The sequence below is a fragment of the Pipistrellus kuhlii genome, unplaced genomic scaffold (assembly GCF_014108245.1).
Source record: "Pipistrellus kuhlii isolate mPipKuh1 unplaced genomic scaffold, mPipKuh1.p scaffold_m20_p_25, whole genome shotgun sequence".
Taxonomy (NCBI): Eukaryota; Metazoa; Chordata; class Mammalia; order Chiroptera; family Vespertilionidae; genus Pipistrellus; species Pipistrellus kuhlii.
The window spans coordinates 2,934,490-2,960,766 of NW_023425524.1; the positions used below are offsets into that span (position 1 = coordinate 2,934,490).

A 26,277-nucleotide genomic window follows, 5' to 3' on the forward strand; every position below is an offset into this window, starting at 1 on the left:
ACATTAGAGAGAAGTAATAGCAGTTCATCCGTGAGATAAGCTCACAGTGTTGTCTTTGTTCTCAGGGAGCATGTCACCAGTGCCCTGTGCATCCCCCTGGCCAGCCAGAAGAGGTAAGGACGGACAGGAGGGGCTTGTGTGCTTTGCTGTGGCTGCTGGGCCGTTCCGGTCATGACTCTCCTTTGTGGCAGGAGTTCCACGGGCCGCCCTGACTGGACCTGCATCGTGCTGGGCTTCACTTCGGGCTCCGTGCGCTTCTACACGGAGGTGAGCCCCGGGCCCACTGGTTGGAAATGGCAGTGACTGGGACACCCAGCTGGGCACCACTATTCATTTGTGATTCATTCCTGCCGGTTGGGGACGCATAGTTGATGCTTTACGGGGGTGGAGGCTGGGCAGGGGAGGGGCAGTGGTAGAAAGTTCTCGAAAGAGCCATACAAAAGAGAAGCTGTGTTCTTCTGAGAAGAGAGGGCCTGGTGTCCATGGAGAACTTGTTGGAGATGTGGTGCTCCCTGCCTGGCCGCACCTGCTCAGGCATGTTGGTGAGACATCGAGCCAGGCTCTCCTCTGTGCTTCCTCCTAGAATGGCGTGCTGCTGCTCGCACAGCTTCTGAACGAGGACCCCGTGCTGCAGCTCAAATGCAGGACCTACGAGATCCCACGGCATCCGGGCGTGACCGAGCAGGTATGTGAGAGTTCGCATTCAAGTACCAGTGGCATTACCTGAAGTCGTGTCTTCCCTCTGCATCAGGTGGGAGGTAAAGCTATCTTTGTCTGGTGGCATAGTTACCTGTACTGTCACATTCTTGAGATGCAACCAATTTCCAGCTGAGCCAAGAGAATACCAGCCGTGCTTTTACTTACTTAATGAAGGTTTGCATGTCTGTTCTGCAGTAAAATAAAAAGACTTCAGTCAGAAGCCAAGAAAGGTTTCTTATTTTTAGAACTTAATGGTGACTTAAAACAAAAGTGTGATGTTATATAACTTTATACAGTTTTAATCGGGGTTTAGGTATCAAAATATATGTGCAAGGTGTCCCCCAAAAATGTATACACACCTTTTCCCGATAGCCCAATTGATGTTTCTTTCTTTTCAGATTTAACCCATTGGAATTAATAATTATTCAAACTATGTATACAGTTTTGGGGGACATCCCATATATTCGATCCTTCTTTGTAACACCCTTCTTTCAAAAGATTTGAAGTTAACAGGTGTATATATATATATGCCTGTGGGGACTTCACTAGCATCATAGATAGACTAAGGCTATAAGGACTGGAGCAATAGAAGAAAATTAATCTTATAAGAAAGACTAAATTAATACCCATTAATTCTAAGAAAGAGTTAATTAGTAATGTAAAGCAATGCCTAGTTAATTGCTGTATAGCCACAATGAAACACTATTTGTTCACTTAGCAAAATGGAAAGTCACTGACATATTACTGAATAATTAAAACATGTTATGGGATAATACATGTGGTATATTCTCACACAAAAGTGTATGATTATATGTTAGGATATGTACTGAGACCTGTCAGGGATTTCAGGTGAGTTTTCCTTTTTTCTTTCTTCTTTTATATAATGTTTGTATTTGCCCAATGACTATTTTATTTTTATAAAACATATACCTTTTTTTTGTTAATCTCACCTTGTATCCTGAAAGTATTATTCATCATGAACAAAAGTTTGTATTTGAGAAGTATCTTAATTTCTTGGCCAAAAACATCCTGAAATTAATTTTCCATTAATTTTTACTTTTCTTCTGCTTGTGTTGTTTGTTGTTGTTCTTGTTGTTTTTTTGTGTTGGTGGTTGATAGTTGTTGTCATAGTATTTTTTACTTTACATTAGTCATGACATTCAGCTCTAATAGGAAAATGGATACATTTATTTGGCAATGATGATTTATTATTTTCTTCTTTCTTTGGTAGAATGAAGAGCTGAGTATCTTATATCCTGCTGCCATTGTGACTATTGATGGGTTTAGCCTTTTTCAGTCTCTTCGTGCTTGTCGAAATCAGGTAGCAAAAGGTAATTTTTAGCAAGAAATAGCTAACTTGTGGTGATGTTTGTCTAATTTCATTTAACCTATTTAACCTATCAGTTGCCAGAGGTGAGTGTGACCAGCACAGGAACAACAGGCTTGTTCATGGATTCAGCAAAATGTGCATCTCTAATAGACACACTTTTCTACTATGTCAGAATTCAGTTGAATTTTTATAGCTGTTTCATAATTTTTGAAATTTAGCCCACTATAAACTTTTACTGTCTTGGGGACACTTAAAATAGTCACTATAGCCCAGCTGGTGTGGCTCAATGGTTGAGTGTCGACCTATGAACCAGGCCACAGTTTGATTCCCAGTCAGGGCACATGTCCAGGTTACAGGCTTGATCCCCAGTAGGGGGCGTGCAGGAGACATCTGATCAATAATTTTCTCTCATCATTGATGCTTCTACCCCTCTCTCCTTTTACCTTCCTTTCTCCAAAATCAATAAAAACATAAAATGTTATTACATTTTTAAAAAATATAAAACTTCATTGTACTCCTCAGAGTGAAGTTTGGTTTGTCTAACTTTTGTCTTTGACAGCTGCAGCTTCAGGCAATGAGAACATCCAGCCACCACCATTAGCTTATAAGAAATGGGGTCTGCAAGATGTTGACACTATTGTTGATCATGCTAGTGTTGGTAAGCATTACTAGTTCAGTTCTTTCGAAATTTACTTTTTATTCCTTTGGATCTCATTGATTCAAACTGTAGATTTATTCTTGGTTCAGACTTTTTATAGTTGGTTCAGACTTAGGGTTTTAACCTCAGTGGCAGGACTGTGCAGCATTGTCACAATTTGATTTGATTTTTCTGCAGACAAATTTAATCCATATAATTTCCCTACAGATTAGTGTTTTAAAAATGTAACCTTTAAGCCAGCAGAATATAGAGAAAAGCAGATTTCTCCTTGAAACCAGTATTTGAAGGCTCACCGTGCTGGGCATTGGGAATAGAGTCAGGAAGACATGGTCGCTGCTGCCAGGAAGTGTGAGTGTAGGAAGAAACCCGTGGAACAGGACCACAGCCTAACAGTCATTGGAGTGGACAGTGGACTGCTGCAGTGTAACAGGGAGAGACCCCAGCACTGAGGGAGTGAGGGATGGGGTGGACTTTAATCTGGGCCTGGAAGAAGAAGGACTTGACCAAGAGAACAGACACAGAGAAGGCATTCTTGCGTGTAGGCATGAAGGTGGAAGTGCATTGTCTCCTGGAAAAGCAGTGGGTGCCCAGGAGAACGGGCAAGAACGAGGTCAAGTATAGAAACAGGAGTCAGGTTGCGCTATGCAGGGTCCGGTGTGCTATGCAAGAGGCACTTGGACCTTGCCCACAGTCACACTGGGAGCCACTGAGGAACTGTGAGCAAGAGCACGACACTATGTCAGTCTGTTAGGACAGCCATGTTGGTGGGCGTTCAGAGGTTGTGATTGTAAGGGTCAGACGAGAAAATGAGTACAATAGGGAAGCTGTAATGATCATGGTAAGAAGTAATGGGCTCCTGAATTAAGGTGGTAGAAATGGGGTGGAGATGAAGAAAATGCTATTTTAATATTTTTTTTCTGTTTATCAATGTAATATTTGCTTGTTAAAAATTAAGTCATAAAGTGGACATCTACTTTATTCAGTTTCTTCTTAAGGTGAAGAAAACTCTTTGTAAATGTCCTACAGAAATATAGTAGCTTTCTGTTCACACTTTGCGAGTGAAAAGGATGGATCGTTCCACTACTGACATATTAAAAAAAAAAAGTGCTGCCAAATCGGTTTGGCTCAGTGGATGGAGCGTTGGTCTGCGGACTGGAAGCTCCCAGGTTCCATTCCGGTCCAGGGCATGTACATTGGTGCGGGCATATCCCCATCAGGGGGTGTGCAGGAGGCAACTGGTCGATGTTTCTGGCTCTCTATCCCTCTCCCTTCCCCTCTGAGAAAAATCAATAAAATATATTTAAAAAAACATTAAGTCATACATAAATATGTTAAAAGGAAAAAAAATCCTCTTACATTTTACCATCTAGAAATACTTGTCATTGGCATTTTGGTAAACATTCATTCAGAGTTTTATGTGTACCATAATTATGTTATGTAGACAGGCTTTCAAAACTAGGGTTATTCATACCAACTATTATAGCCCTTATCAACATATTATAAAGAGGCTTTCATATTAATTTTGCCAAATAAACATTTTTATCAGAGTCCTAATAGAAGACAGGTGACATCTTAAAAGAGGGTACCCCAGGGGGACCTGTGAGGAAAGGCCTGTCCAGGGAAGTGGCGTTCAGACTGAGACATGAGGGTGCGGAGGAGTCAGCTCCGGGAAGAGGCGCTGGGAGAGGGAGCAGCGAAGAGAAGATGGAATGTTTCATAGCTTAGAGGACTTAGGAGTATAATTTTAACCCTACAAGTACATTATGGTATCAATTTTGTAGCTTTCAAAAATGACTTTTATCTGTTGAGATGTTAGTGTCTTAGAATGGAATTGATGTAAACACTCAATGGCCTTCACTGACAGCATCCTTTCAGCACGCTCAGGTCATGCCTTGTTGTCGCTTTATCACTAGGTATTATGACGCTGTCCCCTTTCGACCAGATGAAAACTGCCTCCAATATCGGTGGATTCAACGCGGCCATCAAGAACAGCCCGCCTGCCATGTCTCAGTATATCACCGTGGGGTCCAACCCGTTCACTGGCTTCTTCTATGCTCTAGAGGTAAGAGCTGTCCCCCTGATCATGGGGAAGGCCGCAGACTAAGTTTTCAACTGGCCTGAACATGGATATGGTCCCTGAGCCTTACAAAGGTTAAGCAGTGTTATATTGCTGAGTTTCAGTCTAAGCTCATATGAATCTCAGCTCGCTTTCTTCTGAATTCTTTACATTAACTGGAAGGCACTGAAGTCAGTGTAAAACAATTGAACTTGGTTTCTGATGGCCCATGTTCATGGACACCGAGTTACTGTGGGGTGGTCAGAAGCTCGGGGTGCAGACCAGCCCCCGCGGGTTTGCGTCAGTGAGGATTGTCAGGACAGAACTGGCTGCCCGCTGTCGTCATCCATGTGGTGAAAATGGCTCCTTAAAACGGGGGACGATTAGATTTGGCAGCTCGTTCTTCTCGCTTGGAAAGCAGCCTTCTCAGAATTGCCTAACCTATCTTTTTACTTTAGTAAAATATGTAGGTATATATTTTTTAAAGAGGGCAAAGAGCCAGTTGTGTATGGTTGGGAAATCCACAGCCCTGCTACGGTAATGCCTTCTTCATATCCTAGTTTAAAAATTTCAACTCAGTTACACTTTAAAGAGGGAGCTCCTAAAGCTAAAATGCCAGTGGCTTTGATCTTGACACTGCCCAGGTAACACTATGATGATAATGAGACCTCCTGGAAAAAAGTTACTGTCATACTCCCATCAAGGAGCTGTACAGGTTCTTGCTATCCAGGCTTTACAGCTTTTTCAAACGTTATAGCAGGCCTCCTTTAGAAAGGTTTAGAAAGTGTATTCTGGCCGAAACTGGTTTGGCTCAGTGGCTAGAGCGTCGGCCTGTGGACGGAAGCGTCCCAGGTTCGATTCCGGTCAAGGGCATGTACCTTGGTTGCGGGCACATCCCCGGTAAGGGGTGTGCAGGAGGCAGCCGATCGATGGTTCTCTCCCATCGATATTTCTAACTCTCTATTTCTCTCTCTTCCTCTCTGTAAAAAAATCAATAAAATATATATATAAAAAAGAAAGTGTATTCTGTTCCTTGGTCAGCTGGCACGTGTTCTGTCTTCCAGGGAAGCACACAGCCGTTGCTCTCTCATGTTGCCCTCGCCGTTGCCAGCAAACTCACTTCTGCTCTGTTCAATGCCGCCAGGTAATCGCATAACAATTAACTTGAGCTGCATCTACTTTGTCAAGCTTGCTTTGGGCTTCTGATGTGACAGTCTGTACTTGGACACTCGGCGAGCCCTGGTTTTATCCTCACGCTCTCTCTTTCCAGCGGTTGGCTCGGTTGGAAAAGTAGGCATGAGGAAGAAGCTGTCCAAAAGCAGAAGCCGAAGGTGGAACCGGCCACCCCGTTAGCCGTAAGGCAAGTCGGCCATGCTCTTCTCAAATTGTGGTCATTTTTGCAAACAACCTGTGGGATTTAGGGTCTTTGTATGAGCTCAGCTGATTCGTTAATCCCATGAGTCTTGGGAGCCGCTAACAGTCTCTGGTGTGGGATGATTTTTCCAGTAGAAGGTAAACTCCATGAGGACAGCGGTTCTTGCCCATTTCATTCACTGCTGTCTCCCTGTGACATCACAGGGGCTCAGTATGTATTTGTGTGTGTGTGTGGTTGTTTTACAGACACCTATAAACTTAGCTTCTGAGTCGCAGGAACATCAAGTTTGTGATAGCTGATGATCTTGTTAAAAATAGTTTGGTTTGTCAGTAAGCTGTAAAACTATATTTTATAAAACTTAGTAATTTCTTAAAAAAAAAAAAAAGAAAAGAAAAGAAAAGAAAACAGGAGCCTCCCTGCATTCAGGTCGTCTTCAGAATGCCGGCTTTGGCTCTTAGCTTACCTCCATCCTTAGTGCTGTCAGGTTTGGGGAGGAGAAGAGGTGGTTTTTGCTAGATTTTATTTAAAATTTATTTTTTATTACTGAATATAAAGTACCACCATGAAGGGAAGTAGAAACACTCCTTTCCCCCTTTTAGATGTTCTTCACCTAAAGAGATATAGCTAATTATATTATCATAACTTATTGAAGTTTATCTCCTACGGGTTTTTTTTTTTTTTTTTTTTTTTTTTTTTTTTTTTTTTTAATCCTTACAGCTCTAGTACAATTGGTTATAGACCAAGAGCAGCTTAAAGAGAAATATTTAGAAGGGAAATTTTCCTTTCAAGCTAATTAACATTGGTATCAGCAAGATATGGGATATCTAGCAAAGAGAAAGCAGGTTAGGGATAAGAACTTAAATTAGACAGCATATGGCTGTGTTGGAGCCAAGTTTTCTAAAAGTGAGCTGGTTGTGAGGGTATTGTTTTCTGTGACACGTCTCTTAATTCAGGAGAGATCGTTCTGATATACCTGATGTTCTCTGAAAAACAAGGTTGTGGGTATTTATATAGAAAACCTATAAAATAAGAAATAGATGTTTTTATTTTATAATGGAGGAAACCTCTTACAGTTTTCTGTCATATGTGGGTAATTATTAGTCCATGCAAGGTTCGTATTTCTTTATGTAAAAATAGATTCAGCCTATGTCCTTTACATATTTCATTATCGTGGTATATATTTCTAGATTGGAATGTGATTTGAGCTTTTTGTTTTCTTTTAAATATCAGATTTGGGCTTCCAGATTCTAGACGCCACGGTGAGAGCATCTGTCTGTCTCCCTGCAACACGCTGGCAGCAGTAACGGATGATTTTGGCAGAGTTATCTTATTGGATGTAGCCAGAGGAATTGCAATACGCATGTGGAAAGGTACTTCCTTACAAAAATTTAGGGAAAAAAGCTCAATTTGTTTTTTACCCCAATAGTTGAGCAACGTTATCATTCTTTAGCTTCTGGTTGATAACACTGTTTAATCCTTTATGCTTTTTTAAAAAAAAACATGAACTCAGATCGGAACTTGTTCCAGAAATCCAATTGACGTGTCTTTAAGTTTGATGAACTCATAAGCCTGTTCTACCTATTTTTTTTCATGTACTTCTCAATCCTCACTGTCATGGTCAATTCCTGAACTCAGTTTTTTTGCCCCTGCTACATTTATTCCACTTCATGAGGCCATGTTTGAGTCAGAGTGTTTGAAAGGGAGGAAAAGAGGGAATCAGATAGGAAGCTCTCGAGGCTTCAATGATACCCGTTTTCTTCTTAAAGAAACAAGAGCGATCTGAAGCAAACTGAGCAAAATATAAGATTTAATACGACTTCATGGTTGATTCTGTATTTATTATAATTATTAATAGTTTGTGTTTAAGCTATTTCATAATTAGGAATAACCAAGTTTTATAGCTTTTCTTAAATTCCTTCCCCACCCCCCAAAAAATCCCGTAGTGCTTGAGAAGGCTAGTGGTAAACTTACCTTAATCTACTCGTTAGCATCCCTCTCTCCTGTCCCCAGGGTATCGGGACGCGCAGATTGGCTGGGTCCAGGTGGTAGAGGACCTCCACGAAAGAGTCCCAGAAAAGGGGGACTCCTCCCCCTTCGGGAGTCCCCAGGGCCCCAGCCGAGTGGCTCAGTTCCTGGTGATCTACGCACCGAGGAGGGGCATTCTGGAGGTGTGGAGCACTCAGCAGGGACCCAGAGTGGGCGCCTTCAACGTGGGGAAGCACTGCAGGTGAGCCCTGCACTTCTTCCTGTTTCCTCAGCCGAGTAAAAGCTCTCATTCAGTCTGCGTATTCGTTTGAAATTGTTTGAGACTCGGCATGTTCTTTATCACGGTTTTTCCTGCAAGTGTGTGATAACAAAGGAATCTTCTTGAAAAGGCGTGATGTGCGGCTGAAGAAGTTAGCTTCTGTGCTGCCTCCAGTCCTGTCCCTTCCGTACGCTATGCAGGCTCCGGAGGGAAGATGCCGTCACACGTCAGATGGGGCTGCTGCTTTGTTTGCCGTTGCAACATGGGCCTGTGCTCATTTCCTTTTCTTTCTTTCTTTTTTTTTTTTTTTAAATATATTTTATTGATTTTTTATAGAGAGGAAGAGAGAGGGACAGAGAGTCAGAAACATCGATGAGAGAGAATCATCCATCAGCTGCCTCTTGCACACCCCCCACTGGGGGTACATGTCCTTGACTGGAATCGAACCTGGGACCTTCCAGTCCGCTGGCTGAGGCTCTACCACTGAGCCAAACTGGTTTCGGCTCATTTCCTTTTCTAGCACATTTTCTAGCATATGTTTGTATTGATTTTTAGAGAGAGAGGAAGATGGAGGGATAGAGAGATTGAGAGATCGTTGTGAAGCATCTATTGGCTGCCTCCTGCATTCCCCCTACTGGGGATCGAGCCTGCACCTCTGGCCTGTGCCCTGACCTGGAATCAAACCAACAACCTTTTGGCTCATTGGTTGAGCATCAACCAATGAGCCACACTGGCCATTGCTAGCACATTTTTAACAGGCAGAAACTCCGCCAATCAAGTCCCACTTCTCTTCCGTTTTGGTATCCATTTGTATTATTTGCCTCATTGGTGACTCTGAATTGCGGATAATGTTGGGGTCCCAGGCTGTACTAGAAGCCCCTCCTGGCATTCCTTTCTCTGACGTGGTCACCATCTTGGCGTGTGTTTTCTTTGTATCTACAGGCTCCTGTATCCTGGCTATAAAATAATGGGCTTAAATAATGTCACCAGTCAGAGCTGGCAGCCACAGACCTACCAGATCTGCCTCGTGGATCCCGTGTCTGCGGGCGTGAAAACAGTGACCGTTCCTTTCCACCTGGCGCTGAGGTGAGGCTGCTTGGGGGTCCCTCACTCATCCCTCCCACATCTGCTAGCTGTTTGGCAGTTATTGTTTTCCTGTGTGTGTGGTTTTTTTTTTTCTTATGAGACCAATATCTTTAAACTTAACACATTGCAGACAGACCACGAGAATTCTCGCTTCATATCACACGGTATTTTACAAAGCATCACACTTTAAAAAGATATTAGCTTGTAAGAAGATGTAATAAACAACTTCAAAATGCACTGGGTATTTCATTTTAAAGCATGCCTCAAACATGAACGTAAAACGTTTTTTTGTACTTGTTCAATAGAGACTTACCTGGCCACTGGGTAAAGCTAGCAATGAAACGACTGGTCTGCGGTGTGCTAAGTAGGAAGAGGGTAAAGGGCAGGGCGCAGTCGGAGGGTCAGAATTAGAAGGAAGCAAGGTCACCTTTGTAAGAACACATTGTGTCCACTGTTTCAGCGACAAGAAGAGCGAACGGGCCAAGGACATGCACTTAATGAAGAAATTAGCGGCCTTGCTGAAAGCAAAATCTCCCAGTCTCGGTGGGTGTTTTGTAGTAAAAATACTAAAGCATACTCCGTTATTCCTTCAATTAATATTATTCTCCAAGTCGGGTGGGGCACGTGCGGCCCATAGGTTGTATAAGGCCTGCAAAATCCTCCGGTCTGGCCCTGCCAATGCATTAGAGGTGAGTTCATTAAATGTTTGGCCAAATATAGCAGGGTAATTTTTAGGTTGATAATTTTGTGTGGCCCACGAATGATGTTATAAATACACATGTGGCCCTTGGCAGGAAAACTATTCCCCACCCCTGCTCTACATGGAGCAGTCACACACTGGATCGTGTTCATGAGCTGTGACGGCTCCTCTTCAGAGGGAGGGGAGGCGCTGCTCACTGTGCTTTCCAGTGGGCCGCCCTCTCAGGGTGTGTTCACCTCTGTGACAGGAACCCAGAGACCCAGGAACCCCTAAGCAGACGGGCAGTTCACACAGAATGCCTTTTTCTTTCGGAATAAAATGTGCCCGCAATAAAAGAGGGAATTTTACTTCGCCTAATTTTCTCTTTCTAGATTCGGTTGAAACAGAAATAAAGGAATTAATTCTCGATATAAAGTACCCTGCAACCAAAAAGCAGGTGAGTGTATATGTGAAGTTTCCTGCTGAATAGCTATTCCAGTTCCCTCCGGAGAAAATCTTTATTTCCTTCGTTCCCCTCCAAGCACGAGGCCAGGCTTCCTCTTGTGTTCTTATTCATGCTCCTCCTTTTTTAATATTCCCCACTTGGCAGTTCCTGCTATCCCTTTTTTCCTTCCTTTTTTGAAAAAGTCAGTAATCCTACCACACAGGCAAGTGTGGGAGGAAAGAAACTAGTTTTGACTTGGGAAGACTGAATAGCAGAGAAGAAAGCAAGCCAGCTGCCAGCTTGTGTCAGAGTGGACAGAGCAGATGCAGATGGCATCTCCCGGGATATTTGCCACGTGTGGTCACTTCCTTTATGGCCTCCTGGCAGCTGTGTCATCATGGGCCAGGCCAGCCTTTCGAGCCACCTGCTAAGCCCGTTTCTCCCCCAACACACACACAGCTGGTGTTTGTCTCACACCACCTTCTCAGCCTAACCTTCTACACTCACCCCATCAACAACAATCCAGTTTACTGTGCTAATATGAAATGATGGTATGAGCTGTAACTGCTGTGTCCAACCCATTGGGGATTCTGATGGCTGCCTCTTTAGGCATGAAGAGAGATTTGGAAACTGGTAGTAGAGGCTCTTAAATTTCTACCAGGGGGAAGAAAGGGGAAGGTGCAGTGAGATGGGGGGAGTATATATATATGGTACCCAAAAAAACATGTATACACACTTTAACAGCTGATATCTCACTTAGTTTTCACTCCTTTTCAGTTTTGACTGATTTGAAATCATGGGTGAAGCCAGACTAAGCTTTGAACAAAGAAAATTTATCCTCTAGACTTTTTAAAGGGGATACATAAAAGATAAAATTTATGGTACAAAACCAGCAACAGCTGACGAATTGAGGGCCCACAAATACCCAATGAGATAATTCTTGATGTTTGACATCCCATTGCTTCACATTATCAGCAGAGGCTGGACTAGAAGGGTCATCCATGTGAAAACGCATTGACAAAAATATTATTCATTTCCGTAGGTTCTTTTAAGTTTTGAAAATGAACTGTATGTTAGTAAACACCAACTTTATAATCATTCAAAGTGTGTATACATTTTTGGGGATACCCTGTATATCTAGATTGGTCTAGATTCAGTCAGCCTCGCCCATATGCAGTAATTAAGTTGTCAGCTTTTGTTACTGATAACAGCCTTTACTTTTCATTGATATTTACATAATATAGACTTATTCAAACTCATCTTATAGTGAGTAGCTTAACTCTCTTTCTAATTGGTCCTGGCTATTCTGTTAAATACCAGTCCCTTTTGGTTATTTCATTTTCATCTGAACTTTTTGTCCTATCATGTTCAGCATGACGAGAAATTGATTACTACATATTACTTACAATGCACCCTTCACTCACAGGTGTGTGTATAAAAATATATAAAATAATGCAGCTTAAATATGAGCTTCCCTTTGAAATGTGGTGTAATGAAATCAACCTCAAATATAAACAAATAATTGCCTTCCGATGACTTGGATTGCTATCTTTCTTCTAGGCTTTGGAAAGCATTTTGGCAAATGAACGTCTACCATTTTCCTGCCTTAGAAATGTCACCCAAACTCTCCTGGACACTTTGAAAAGTCAAGGTAATCGGATTTTACTGGTTGGTGGTTATGGTCTCACTTCATTCTATCACTGGTCGTAGAAATAGAAAGCTCCCCACGGCTTATGATGCTTTCCTATTACTTTAAGGCGGGAATAAAATAGATAAGATAAAAGGAAACATTTCATACCTTTAGCACTTGGGGACTTTTTTATTCCCTGTTCTTTGAATGAGTTGTTCTTCATCTGAGCTTTCTTAATCTTGGGAAAAAACCCTAATGGATAGGAATTCTACTTTTGGTCTCTTTGCCAACCTTTCTTGAGGATCCATCTGGCACAATCCACAGTTTCTGGTTGAATCGTAATATCTGTGACCACCACAATAGCAGCTTTAATGGGGGTTATCTTCAGTGTGTAAGACAAATGGGCAGCTGATGAGTCATGGGCTGAGCGAGGACATTTTCAAAGCTGTTTCCAGATCATTTATCTACTAGACCAAGATATTTCCCCTTTCTTTTTCCTTTTTACTACTAGAGGACCTTATTTCGTTTAAACATTTAAATATTTTGGCCGTGATAGAAAAGTTATTTTTTTGCCTTATTAATCTTCTATAGCATAATCTTCCCAGTATTTAATAAACGAGAGCAGGGGATTTTGTACTAATAAGAGACTTAAGGAAGAAAGGCCCCTTAGGAATCTTTGAAACGTCTCTTTAATGCACGTTGCCTTTTAGGGGCGGAGTCTGTTGACGAAGCACTGCTCCAGTTCTGTGCCAGTAAGCTGAAGCTGCTCCATCTTTACGAGTCCGTCAGCCAGTTAAATGCCCTGGGTTCTCCTTCAGACACGTCCTTCTCTGATAACGTGAGTACCCCCATTCCCACTATACAAAATCATCTCCACGATCATTTTCAGTTTTTCAAATTGGTAGTAAAGGAGTGAAAAAATGGAAAAATTTTTATAAAGCATACAGGTGTATTTTCTTCGCAAGACCCTCTCCCTGCTGGTTCTCTGTGTCTTGCTGCTAAAGTTGTATTATTTATGCCAGAAAATTAAATTTTATTGTTAATTCATTGACACTACCCTAGACGCTTCTAATTTTTCTGAATAATTTTTTTTTTAAATCCTCACTTGAGGATATTTCTTCCTTTGCTTTCTAGAAAGAGTAGAAAGGCAGAAAAAAGAGGGAAAGAGAGAGAGAAATATCGATGTGACAGACATCGATTGGTTGCCTCCGATACTTGCCCTACCAGGGGCTGGAAATTGAGCCTGCAACCCAGGTATGTGTCCTTGACTGGGAATGAAAGCTGAGATCTTTCAGTCCATGGGCCAACACTCTAGCCACTGAGCAAACCAGCCAGGTTCTGAACTCATTTTTTGGTGTATGGAACAATGCTCTAACCAACAGAGCATCCGGCCAGGGCTGAGCTCATTTTTTAAGATTACTACTTATAATACAACTTCTGGACACACACACACACACAAAAAAAAAATAGTGTCATTTTACTGAAGTAGCAAAATGATTCTGCCAAACAGAGAACACATTTTCTATGTTGTCAGCAAACTCACGCAGCTCATCTGCTGTGTACACATAAAGAAATGTGTGTTTAAAAGATTCTATTGTACATCCAAGTGTTTGCGATAATTATAGTAAATGTTCTATGCTTTTATTCCATAAAACCAAAGTGACACCACCTGGTAATCTTTATTTATTGCAGTGCAGTATAATTCATTTCTGAGGCATGTGTATAAAACCCTTAGGTTCCATACAGAGAAGTGAAGTCTCTTCAATGGGGACTAGAGAGAAGTGTGTCCCTTCTCCCCCTCCAGTTTCTGTGGCCGTGGCCAGCTCTCTGGTTTTATTGATGTCATGTCACTGGTAGTTCCTTTAAGAAAACTATCTGGTGCATCTGAAATGTACTTTAAACATGCGTACACGAATAACAATTTCTTTTTTTAAATATATATTTTTTATTGATTTCAGAGAGGAAGGGAGAGGGAGAGATAGAAACATCAATGGTGAGAGAGAATCATTGATTGGCTGCCTCCTGCATGTCCCCTACTGGGGATTGAGCTCAGTGGGAATCGAGCCCGCAACCCAGGCATGTGCCCTTGGCTGGAATTGAACCTGGGACCCTTGAGACGGCAGACTGACGCTCTACCCACTGAGCCAAGCTGGTTAGGGCATGAATAACAATTTCTTAAACATAAAAATGAGAGAAGATTTTCTCTCTGTAATGGAAATAATCTCCACATTCTAGCATCTTTTTTTTTTTTTTTATCTTTGGGATTATAGATGGATTTTACAAAGCATTTGAGCAGTAATATATTCATAGTATTCTGTAGCTACCATTGCACATGACAGAGCCATTTTTTCAGGATCTTTTGTTTTGCTGCCTACGTCATCCATCACGTAAAATTGTTTCAAGCAACAGGAAAGTTCAGGTAGATTGAGTTATGTCCAGAGGACTGCCTAGGCATTTCAGATTCTCCAGTGGCTCATGTTTTCATGAGATCTCAGCTAACTGTCTCAGGCCCTGCCAAAGGAAGTTTTATCGATGGCTCTGCTAAGCTCTCAGAATGCATTGCCACCTGTTACTATGCAAAGAGAAAACAATTACAAATGTTTAAAAAGCAGTTGTCACATTGTTCTTTTTCTATTTTTAAAGCACTTCTTAGGAATGAAAACCTTATTCGGGGTAGACTTGTTTCCATCCTTTACACAACCTACACTCAGCCTCCAGGCTGACTGGCTAATTTTGAGCATATAGGACTGAAGTTCTGGGCTGAATTAATTCATGTTGCTGTCTCTGGGACACGGGCCATAAGCTCGTCTATAAACTCAGTATAGCATGGACTGCTGGCATGCATTCGGTAGCACTTGGTGGTTTACTGCTTGTTTGTAGAAACAACAGCCTTAGTCAATAAATAGATAAAGCTGCTCTGGTTTAAGGATGCAGCCTTACTCATGTCACATGGGGGGAGCAAGTTGTGCTTGCTATGGCGAAAGTATGTTCTGTAAAGTGTGTGTGTGTGTGTGTGTGTGTGTGTGTGTGCGCGCGCGCGCGCATCAGGGACTTCCGATCTTTGTACCCCCGAGAGCCACATGGAAAATTTATATGTGATACACTTAAATTATGCTGCTGAATATGAGGAGTCAGTTTCTTATTTAATAGTCCCTTAGTTTCCTCAGAATCACAAGAGTGGCAGTTGACACCCTGTTAAAAAATTTTTTTTTTGATTATACAGTAACACATTCATTAAAATCTGAACATTTTAGCCCTAACTGGTTTGGCAGAGTGGATAGAGTGTCGGCCTGGGTACTGAAGGGTCCCAGGTTCAATTCCAGTCAAGGAGCATTTACCTTGGTTGAGCGCACATCCCCAATGGGGAATGTGCAGGAGGCAGCTGATCGATGTTTCTCTCTCATCGATGTTTCTAGCGCTATTCCTCTCCCTTTTTCTCTATTAAAAAAAAAAATTAATAAAAAATATATTTTTTTTAATCTGAAAACTTTGGACAACTATAACCTCAGGAGAATGCTCTAAAAAATTGTACTTTTAGTTTACTTTATTCAGATAACTTCCTCATGAATGTGGGTCAAGTTTCACACAGAGTCATTTGAGAGTAAGGTGCTAAGCAGAGTCCATCGAAGCAGTCACATTAATTAAAAATCCATCTTTGGCTAGTGGTGTTGCATTTCACTGCAGGGGACGGGGGTGACACCCATAGCAGACTCGGAGAGAGCAGCGTGGTCTATTCAGAATTGCTCCCTGTCTTGAAGGACTTGGCTGTACTGCTGAGGCTGGACGAAAAGGAGCTCGGGAAGCTGCACGCGTTGCTAGAGAAATACAAGCAGGAGAACAGCAGGGCTGCTGTCCGCTTCTCTGAGGACCAGGACGGGGTGCTGCCTGTGAAAACATTCCTGGAATATTTGGAGTGTGAGAAAGATGTGATCAGCGTCAAGAAGATGAGCGAGGAGGAGCACGTGGCTCTAGGTGGGTGGACTCACCTCAGGGAGAGGCAGTGGCCCGAGGTGGGGGGAATCACAGACCCCTGTTGGAATCCTGCCCGCCCTAGAAGGAAGCCTGGACGAGCTTGTAGCATCTCAGAGACTCGGTTCATTTTGAAATAACCGAGGAATTTGTCATTTAAGTAAGACGCTCTGGGTATGTAGGCGCTGTGTCATAGAGCTATGTTGCATTACTGAGTATACTTAAGAAATGGTGTGAGACGTGTAAGGGTGTGCTTTCTGCTTTCCGAAGCCAAGCAGAGTGAACCAGCAGTTTCCTGCTCTCATGTTGCTCTCTGGGGGTAAAGGGTTAGGGTTGGGGTTAGGGTAGGGTTAGGGTTAGGGTTAGGGTCAGAGTTATGGTCAGGGTTATGGTCAGGGTCAGGGTTAGGGTCAGGGTTATGGTCAGGGTTAGGGTCAGGGTCAGGGTCAGGGTTAGGGTCAGGGTCAGGGTTAGGGTTAGGGTCAAGGTAAGGGTAAGGGTTAGGGTCAGGGTCAGGGTCAGGGTCAGAGACAGGGTTAGGGTTATTGTTAGGGTCAAGGTAAGGGTAAGGGTCAGGGTCAGGGTTAGAGTTAGGGTCAGGGTCAGGATTAAGGTAAGGGTTAGGGTTAGGGTCAGGATTAGGGTAAGGGTATGGGTCAGGATTAAGGTAAGGGTAAGGGGTAGGGTCAGGGTCAGAGTTAGGGTTAGGGTCAGGGTCAGGGTAAGGGTTAGGGTCAGGGTCAGAGTTAGGGTCAGGGTCAGGGTCAGGGTAAGGGTAAGGGTAAGGGTAAAGGTAAGGATAAGGATTAGGTTAGGGTGCTATTTAGAAAGCTTGTCCAAATGGGAAGCAGTCACTGGTTACTGTGTCTTGGTTCCGCCCACTAGGCAGCTTCTTCTTCTGGAAGTGTCTGCTCGGAGAGAGCTCCACAGAGGACATGTGCCGCACTCTGGAGGCGGCAGGACTCAGCCCGCAGCTGCTGCTGGTGAGCGTCCCTCCCGCTGATGCTGTTCTCTCTGCTCACGTCATCAGATCTGTCCATCTTTTTTTCTTTTTTCTTTTTTTCTTTTTTTTACCGTTGTGTAAAACGGCGGTTGCCAACCACTGGTTCCAAGGGAACTTAACTCGTATGTGTATGAGAGTCTACAGTAGAGTTGGGGTTTTGTTACACATCCTTTTGCTTAAAGTGGCAGGCCCTGGTGATAACGTTAGCTGAGGACTTACTGTGACAGGCACCTCCACAGACGCTCCCGCTGGAAGGCAGCGAGCGCCTTGCCCCGGGAAGAGGTGGGGAGGCGGGAGGTAGATCTCTCTCCACAGAGGACTAGGGATCCCTTGGGCAGACAGGGCGCCTCGTTCTGTCCTTGTCACGTGATGTCCCAGCCCCCACTCCTTTCCCGGAAACACTGGATCACGCGTGCAAGTGTGAGAGCGTAAGAGAAATGTTGTCTGGACTGAAGAGGATCTCCGTCTCTTTCAGTCTCTGCTCCTGAGCGTGTGGCTTTCTAAGGAGAAGGACATCCTGGAGAGGCCGCAGTCCGTCCGCTGTCTGCACACCACGCTGTCCCTCCTGAGCCGGATGAAAGGTGATGTGCTGGGGCCTGGGCCGAGTGGCCTCTGCTCTCAGAAGCCGAGTTTAGTGCTAGCAAAGCCGCAGGGAGAGCGTTTGTCCTGCCAGGAGGTGGCAGCTGCCACGTCTTGCTCCTTAAGCCTCAGACCCAGGACATGGCTTTGTGACAGTTGCATTTTGCGCTGTTCCCAAAAACAATGTCTTCTGAACAGCAGGATTGCTTAGCTCGGAGGTCAATCTCATGGTCTCTGCTGGAGGGTATTGTTTTTCTTAACGTTTGTTCTGCCGAGTACAACGATCGGTCCTTTTACACATTGGAGGGTAGATTGCGCAGTGACGAACTATTCCAAGCAGGGATTTAAAGTCTGTCCAGAGCCGAAACCGGTGTGGCTCAGTGGATAGAGCATCGGCCTATGGACTGAAGGGTCCCAGGTTCGATTCCGGTCAGGAGCCTGTGTCTTGGTTGCGAGCACATCCCCAGTGGCAGCTGATAGATGTTTCTCTCTCATCGATGTTTCTAGCTCTTTATCCCTCTCTCTTCCACTCTGTAAAAATTCAATAAAACGTATTAAAAAAAATAAAATAAAATAAAAACAAAAAATAAAGTTGGTCCAGAAGCAAGGGGACCACCACAGCAAAAGGAAATGGAATAGCTTGTTCTGACTCAGCTGGACTGTAGGCCCGTTTTCCAGCCGATGCAGCCGCAGGGGGTTGAGTTCTAACGCTGTGTTTGACCTGGAAGGCCGGGCCCAGGACTGGGAGACTGAGCTTCCTCTCTGACCTTGGCAGTGGCCCTCGACGACGCGTGGGACTCCCAGTCGGTGTCCCCGTGGTGGCAGCAGATGCGCACGGCCTGCATCCAGTCCGAGAACAACGGGGCCGCCCTGCTCTCCGCCCACGTGGGCCACTCGGTCGCCGCGCAGATCTCGGACAGCGCGACCGAGAAGAGGGTGAGTGGAGGGACCGCACGTCCTCGTGTGGTGCGGCATCGGGGGTCTGAGATGTGTGCCCGCATCCTTAGGGTCAGGAGGGCGTGAGGGGTGCTCTCCTGCCCCTAGTCTGTTCCTTCAGACGGCACCCACGTGTGAGCATAGCACACGTGGCCCGAGGGGGCACGTGCTAAGCTTACTCTGGCTCTGCCAGTGGCTAGTGATCGGGGCAGGTCCCTTAAAAATGAGTCCTGTGGCCTCAGACTCCCACGTGAAAGAGGCCAGGGTGTGACGACCTGTTTGCTCCTCCAGCGCCTGCAAATGCAGCGGTTGTGTTCGACCTCCCTTGTATGAGCACAGGGTGTGGGGGGCACGTAGTACCCAATGACTCAGGAGGTCCCTGCTGATCCTTTCCTGGTGTTTTCTCCTCACCTCTTTGAGATGCTTCCAAAACGGAGGGGGTGGGGGTAGGTGAATGGGGAGGGTGGGGGGGAACTAGCATCCACAGTAGCTCAGATTATTTCTTTCGGAGAGAAGCCACATTAACCTGGAGGAGACACTTAACTAGGTCTGCAGAGTCACTAAACCCTCAGACTCTGTAGTTCATAGCATCCGTTAATATCACCAGCTTGAGAGGTTTGCTATAATGAGGGAGACATTTGGGACACGTTTTCTGTGTTGGTGAGTGCATTCTAAGGAGAGGTCAGATCCTGTTACCGATAGGAAAGCAGGGCCCTCTCCAGCGTGGCCCTGACAGCCCAAGTGCGAAGGGGCGACACTCCATCATCCTCGCCCCGAGTCTCCCACCCTCTCCTGACCCTCATGTTGCATCCAGCTGAGTGATAACCTCTGTGCGATGTACCCGGCTCTCCATCAGCCCGCGGGTTCAAAGCTCCTTCAAGTTCGTGGTGATGCGGAATCCCCACCAGGTCGTCACCGGGCCCTGTCTGTCAGTTTTCCCAGACAGAGCTGGGCGCGGATGCCGAGGCCCTCACGGACTCCTGGGAGGCCCTGTCTCTGGACACCGAGTACTGGAAGCTGCTGCTGAAGCAGCTGCAGGACTGCCTCATCCTGCAGACCCTGCTGCACAGCAGAGCGGACACGCGCCCCACCCGGGCGCCCTCGCTGCCCCCCGAGCCACTCCCCCGGCTCTCCGTCCGGAAGCTCCTGGAAGGAGGGAGAGGTAAGGGGCCTGGGAGCATGTGTGTGTGCAGCTCTGTGGTGGAGGTGGAAGCATTTGTTGTGGCAGTGACTGAAAGAATGCGGAAAAAGCAGTGTGCTCAGATTTAAAATTAATAGCCCACCACACACTTCTTCTCAGAGCCTGATCTTGTCAGTTCCCTGCTCAGGGACCCCCACCCACCCACCCCAGCCTTGCAAAATAAGCAGTCGTTCTTTTTTTAAAAAATATATATTTTATTGATTTTTTACAGAGAGGAAGGGAGAGAGATAGAGAGTTAGAAACATCGATGAGAGAGAATCATCGATCAGCTGCCTCTTGCACACCCTCTACTGGGGATATGCCCGCAACCAAGGTACATGCCCTTGACCGGAATCGAACCCGGCACCCTTCATTCCCCAAGCCGACGCTCTATCCATTGAGCCAAACCAGTTTCGGCTAAGCAGCCGTTCTTAAAGGGCCTCCAGCGTGTCCCCCCTTTTCCAGCTCCGTGGCTGGGTGCATCCCTTCCTTCCCCCAGCAGTTCACCCAGCACAGCAGAGCCCAGCGGGTGGGAGGAGAGCTCAACAGAGACTCAACCGAGCCAGATGGAGCCACCCGGGAGAGAGATTTGCCAAGTGTAGCTAGCGCCTCTCTTCCCTGGAAATCCTGTTGGGCTTTGAGAATTATAGTCCTTTTCATAAAACATGAACCTGCGGTGGGTTTATTTTTTTCACTTTAAAATTAATTATAACATTCTTTACAACTTCTGCATTTTAATGTCTAATGCCATAGCTGTTGAGGTATCTAAGCCATAAGCTCAGGTCTTCGGGGCTGCCCAGGTGTTCACGCATTCAGGGACTAAGACTGAGACCAAGAAGTTCTCTCCCTGCCTCCCCCTTTCTCATTCTTCTCTCCTGGATCCTGAGTTGTACATCTTACTCAGCTCACGTGCCACCTCCTCCCAGAAGCTCTCATGAGACCAGGACTGCAGGTCTTCCCTTCTTCCTGCTGATTTCCACTGAACCGTGTACCTCTTTTCCGACACATGGGGTCCTGCCTCCCAGAGTAGTCAGTCCCGGGCTTCCACCTCAGGACCATAAGCATTTACATCTTGGTTGACCTTGACCGGCCCCTTTTCTTCCCAGCAGCTCCGTCAGGCTTGTGATGCTGGGATGACTATGTCTGGGTTTATAAATACGCGTGTATTTATAGGTTTTTATTTAGTTACCTTATTTTCTCATTCCTTATAAGACCTGTGAAGTTTTTAATTATAAATTCACAGCACTCCACGCTGCCACCCGGGGCAGGTGTGGGAACACCATTTTAATATTAACCGAAGCAGCAGCATCCAGGGCCTTGATTCCGGGAGGAAAATTTGCAAGTGATCGGGAAGCCAAACAGGAAGTGACATCGCCCAGCTCACTGCTCTCCCATTTCCCTGATGATTGTAATTTTACTGTGAGGCTTTCTTTTTGTGGGAAAGTGTACATTTGAGTCAAAATAGGAGGAAAGGCAGAGAAGACATTTCAGTAGTAAATGACAGGTATAATTCATTTTGCGTAAAAAACAGGACTCTTCATTGTGAATGCCTTTCAGTTTGCATTTATAAGCTTTTGGACTAAACTGATTGCAACATGGCATACAGCGTCATATTGTTGATTACTATAGCTACATTTTGCCCCTAATTATTCCATATAGGCAAGTTAGTTGACTCTTAAAAGTGATATATTGTCCTAAAAAGCCTAGACCAGTATCGTGCTAATCCGTGCTTTCACTTACATTTAAATGGAAGTGTTTTTCAAGGATGTAGTCATCTCTTTGTCTCCGTCGGATAAAGTATATTTTAATTGTGCATGTAGAAGGTATGCAGTATCCAGACGTGTATGCATATGCACTTATATTTGCCTAATATTCTAGGTGAGTCTAGAAGTGCCCTCAGCTAGCAAATGCCTTACCGTCCCAGGTGGAGTGTAGGTAGTAACTGCTGAGACTCTCCTGGGTTGGGGTCACTTTCAGGCTGAAAACTGAGCGTTGGCACTTAGACTCATGGTTGGCCAGGCGGGTCCTGCCCAATGGGACGCTTCCGCAGACGCTGTGCTGCACCTTTTCATCTTCTCTCGTCTCCACGTGGCAGGTGGCATCGCAGACAGTGTGGCCAAGTGGGTATTTAAACAGGACTTGCGCCCTGAGGTATTAACACTGGCCAACGGAGAAAGAGATGCCGAAAACCCAGACGAACCCAAGGAGGGCATCAGCCGAGGTTTATGTGAGATGTCGGAGGCGGACGTGGACTTGGGAGCCATACCAGGTAACACACAAACGTGGGGTCGTCGGCGCCTGGAGCAGAGGCCCCCCCCCCCCCGCCCCCCCAGTGACCGTGGGGGTGGCAGTCACAGCTCCTGCCTCTGCCTTGCAGACCTGCTGCGTGCGGCCCGCGAGCAGTTCCCGTGCAGCCTGGAGCTGGACGTGCTGCACGCACACTGCTGCTGGGAGTACGTGGTGCAGTGGAACAAGGACCCGGAGGTGAGACGCGGCCTCTCTTGGGGGCTGTCTTTCTGCGCTCACAATGTGCGCACTCAGGCTGTGTCATCAACTTAGAGGAACACGGCTTCTCCCCTCGGATGTCTCTGTACTGGGAGTGGGCATTGCCCTCAAACCGTGCAGGCATTGTCATCCTCACGCTAGACTTGGTCCACAGAAGTTGCGTTCTTTGCTAAGCACACACCGCTAACTCGGGATTTAGCCTCGGGCCCTCTGTACCTGAGACCAGTGTGATTTGCCTGTTCCTTGTGAGATGTGATAAGTAAATGTGTGTGTGTGTGTGTGTGTGTGTGTGTGTGTGTGAGTATTTTTATTGACTTCAGAGAGGAAGGGAGATGGAGAAAGAGATAGAAACACCCAGTTTGGATTTGAAACACTTATTCAGTTATATCCCTTTTCTCTCTTTTTTTTTTCCTCCCTTCATGTAAGGAAGCACGTTTTCTTGTGAGGTCAATAGAACACCTGAAGCACATCCTTAATGCACATGTTCAGAACGGTGAGTAAACAGGTGTAAAAACATAACTGACGCAAGGACATGAGCCTTTACATTCACGTCCCCGTTATGTTTCTAATTGATCATCTTACCCCCTGAAACCTTAGCGTGGATTGTTTGATTACAAAGTACAGTACTGGCTTTCTTAGAGAAATACCGTCCGGAAAAGGGAGGGGCCGGCAGCTATAGAGAATTTGCAAACAGGCTGCTGGTTCCACTTAGGTGAGTTCCCAGAAGAGTTGAGGAGCTGAGCCTTGGCTAGTGGGGTCACCGAAGGTTCGAGACGAGGTTTGGGGCTGGTCGGAGGAAGTATCACTGTCTGTCCCTGTGATCGAGTCTACAGAGCTGCCTCTTTCTCCTCCCAGACCACCTCCCTGTAGGTGGATGAAGTCAAACTGCAGAAATCCCAAAGGCCTCAGGAGAGCTAGACCGTTAGTTCATTATTCACCGTTTGAGATCACACCTTCTTTCAAGAAACAAAATAAGATTCAAAGTGACTCATCCGGGACTATGGTCCCCAGAGCCGTGTGTCCTCACTGATAAAACTGACAACTGTTTCGGAAATTTTCATTTAAATGCCAGAGTTTCTTAAATATGCAAGTATAAAGCTCCGGTGTGTTTTTTTAATTACAGTGTCTGTATTTTGGTTTTTAGTGGTTTTTTTTTTTTACCCATCACTTTACTGGATGACTCTACGTATGAGAACAGTCAGTTGATGGCCATTTGGTTTGTTCCCAGTGTTGGGCTGTGTGAATGAAGCTGCGCTCATTCCTGTAGCGGAATCGCTGGGTCGTGTGGCAGACGTGCTGTTATTTAGCTTTAGTTCAGAGCTGCCAGTTGTCCAAGTTCTTTTACCCATTTAACATCCCTCCCGCAGGGTCTGAGCACTCATTCCAGCTGTCTCCGCGACCTTGCCACACCCGGTATTGTCATGTCTAAGTCAGCCTTTCTTTCAGTTCTGTGATATCGCTGTCCTTTTAGCTCATCTTTGTCTTATCACTAAAGACGTGAGTCTTTTCTTATCGTTACTGGCCATTTGGCTATCCTCTTCTGCAGCCCCGTTCTGATTTTTAAAAAAATATACATTTTATTGATTTTTTTACAGAGAGGAAGAGAGAGGGACAGAGAGCTAGAAACATCGATGAGAGAGATGAGAGAAACATCAACCAGCTGCCTCCCGCACGCCCCAAACCTGGTTATGTGCCCGCAACTAAGGCCCTTAACCTGAATCGAACCCGGGACCCTTCAGTCCTCAGGCCGACGCCTTATCCACTGAGCCAAACCGGCGTAGGCCCCGTTCTGATGTTCATTAAGTGAAGGTTCTTGTTAGTTTGACACGTGTTGCCTGAGGCATAAGAGCTGATATCTCAGCACACAGCCTGTGTGGTGGTAGAAGCTTCAGGAAGCCGAGTTCGTCCGTGTGATGGGAGCGGAACCCCGAGCCTCCACTCACTGCGTTTCCTCCGCTTGCTGCAGGCATCGCCCTGATGATGTGGAACACGTTCCTGGTGAAGAGGTTTTCTGCCGCCACATACTTGCTGGATAAGGTAACCCTACGTTTCACCGCCGCCTGGCTTCCTGTTCACTGGTCCGGCGACAGGGGGAGACATATTGGAGTTGGGTGGGCTGAGCTTGCCTGTTCAAAGGCCGTTGCTGCCATCTCACTCAGCAGGAGCTAACGAGGCGGAGTCCTTTGTCCTGGAGTCCCCTCTTCCAGCATCACTGCCTCCTGCGAGTGGTCCTGTCACGTAACGAGTGGTCCTGTCACGTAACGAGTGGTCCTGTCACGTAACGAGTGGTCCTGTCACGTAACGAGTGGTCCTGTCACGTAACGCTACCTGCCACTCACCACCCGGGCAGTGCAGTGAGCAGCAGTCTTGTCCACGGCATCATGGAGTCAGCTGGCTTTCCGAGCTAGATGTGGGGCTTCTGTCTGTGTTAGATCGTCCCTCCTTCCCAACCATTTAGTCACTGTGTCTTCACCAGCTAACGGAATCCTAGCTGCTCCTTATCTGTAGCCTGGAGTTTGGTTCCGAGTCTCAAGGAAACCTAGTTAGTTAATTACGCAAAGTAAGAACCAGATGTTTTTAGTCTTCCTTAACGTAGTTCACAAATCTGTATTTTTGAAGAGGATTATTTGTGAGCCCAGCGTGATATTTTTTTCGCAATGTACTTTTACAGAATCCCACCACACAGTTAAATGCATTGCGTTCTGGTTGCCACCTTTATTTGTAGGTGTGTCTGTATTTTTAGAATGTGGTTACTTTTTACTTCCCGCACCAGAGTGATGCCCTGTGTGTGTGTGTGTGTGTGTGTCTGACGCCTTTTTGTTTAAGTCACTAAATAATTCAGCCTTTCTGTCCTTTGTCTCAGGTCGGAAAGGCACCCAAGGAAAGGCTTTGCCGGAGGGTAAGTGCATTGCCCTGGGCTGGATGTGCGGTTGCTAATCCCGCACTTGAACTGGAACCCCCCTCCCCCCCTCACCAAGGGGTGAGCTCTGCCTTGCACCTGCTCGTGGCGTGTCGGGAGATAGGAAATTGGAAGGTAGGGCTGAGGGGACCAGCTCTCGCTGGTCCTGACTTGTCTGTGCAGATGCTCAGGTGGCGTGGGCCAGCCAACCTTTCATGAGACACCTGCAGCCCTGCCCTGTGGACGGGAGGGTAACAAGCTGTTGCTGCTGCTTCGTGTGTTTGCTGTTGTTCAAAGTGAGAACTTGATCCCAAAACATCGAACTTCATCTTGCAGTAGATCTGGGAGTAGCGGTTTGATCTACCTGTATGTAATAACTTGTCCAGAGAGTTTGATAACATGCCTGCCCACGGGCACTGGCTTTTACTCAAACTTTGAAATATTATTGCACATAAAAGAACTATTGGGACCAACTCAACTATTACAGACCCTCGGTCCCCAGAAATCACCATGGCTGAAGAATCCTGGTAGGCGCTCGAGTGTCCTGTGGCTGTAGTTGATGTCACATACTCTCTCTCTCTCTCTCTCTCTCTCTAAACATCTTAGGGATGTGCTGACTGCTGGTTTAATAAATAGCCTGTGACTGCAGGGGCCCCCCGGCCAGGCCCTTTGAGGGCATCAGCAGGAACGACGGTTGCACACAGCATCCTCGGGTGCTTAGATCCCAGGCTTGAGGGTTTGAGTTTTGTGCAGAGGGTTCCGGTCAGTCCCTAAAAGGCGTTCTGAGGCCAGGCCAGGCTGTTTCCTCGGAACTGTCACGTGGGGCATAATGAAGTGGCTGTCGCACGGCTGTCCCCTGTGACTCTGGGGCAGTGAGCACTCGTGGCCCGTCCATGGTGACGGATACACTGTGTCCGTGCAGTGCACCGGGACACCAGCCGCTAAAAATGAACCACGGTGCCATCTTCTTTAAAGCCAGTGAGACCTAAGGAAGGAACAGAAA

General features: G+C 45.7%; 1 protein-coding gene and 1 non-coding gene across 2 annotated transcripts in view; both read left to right on the forward strand.

Annotated features, from left to right (window-relative positions):
• Nucleotides 1-26,277, forward strand: part of RAB3GAP2 (RAB3 GTPase activating non-catalytic protein subunit 2) — a 50,093-nt gene that overhangs the window by 18,003 nt on the left and 5,813 nt on the right. Inside the window, exons 5-29 of the mRNA XM_036453585.2 lie at nucleotides 66-113; nucleotides 192-267; nucleotides 584-685; nucleotides 1,931-2,030; nucleotides 2,589-2,687; nucleotides 4,601-4,749; nucleotides 5,808-5,887; nucleotides 6,014-6,103; nucleotides 7,349-7,488; nucleotides 8,129-8,345; nucleotides 9,306-9,449; nucleotides 9,910-9,992; nucleotides 10,521-10,585; nucleotides 12,134-12,224; nucleotides 12,914-13,041; nucleotides 15,962-16,175; nucleotides 17,058-17,155; nucleotides 17,651-17,756; nucleotides 18,530-18,690; nucleotides 19,624-19,852; nucleotides 21,966-22,139; nucleotides 22,248-22,354; nucleotides 22,802-22,868; nucleotides 24,342-24,412; nucleotides 25,239-25,274. Of these exons, the coding sequence (XP_036309478.1) occupies nucleotides 66-113; nucleotides 192-267; nucleotides 584-685; nucleotides 1,931-2,030; nucleotides 2,589-2,687; nucleotides 4,601-4,749; nucleotides 5,808-5,887; nucleotides 6,014-6,103; nucleotides 7,349-7,488; nucleotides 8,129-8,345; nucleotides 9,306-9,449; nucleotides 9,910-9,992; nucleotides 10,521-10,585; nucleotides 12,134-12,224; nucleotides 12,914-13,041; nucleotides 15,962-16,175; nucleotides 17,058-17,155; nucleotides 17,651-17,756; nucleotides 18,530-18,690; nucleotides 19,624-19,852; nucleotides 21,966-22,139; nucleotides 22,248-22,354; nucleotides 22,802-22,868; nucleotides 24,342-24,412; nucleotides 25,239-25,274 (2,875 nt within the window). The remainder of the gene's footprint in view (nucleotides 1-65; nucleotides 114-191; nucleotides 268-583; nucleotides 686-1,930; nucleotides 2,031-2,588; nucleotides 2,688-4,600; nucleotides 4,750-5,807; nucleotides 5,888-6,013; nucleotides 6,104-7,348; nucleotides 7,489-8,128; nucleotides 8,346-9,305; nucleotides 9,450-9,909; nucleotides 9,993-10,520; nucleotides 10,586-12,133; nucleotides 12,225-12,913; nucleotides 13,042-15,961; nucleotides 16,176-17,057; nucleotides 17,156-17,650; nucleotides 17,757-18,529; nucleotides 18,691-19,623; nucleotides 19,853-21,965; nucleotides 22,140-22,247; nucleotides 22,355-22,801; nucleotides 22,869-24,341; nucleotides 24,413-25,238; nucleotides 25,275-26,277) is intronic.
• LOC118727744 lies at nucleotides 3,651-3,779 on the forward strand. The gene has a single exon (XR_004990652.1). It is a non-coding gene; the product is annotated as a small Cajal body-specific RNA 24 (non-coding RNA).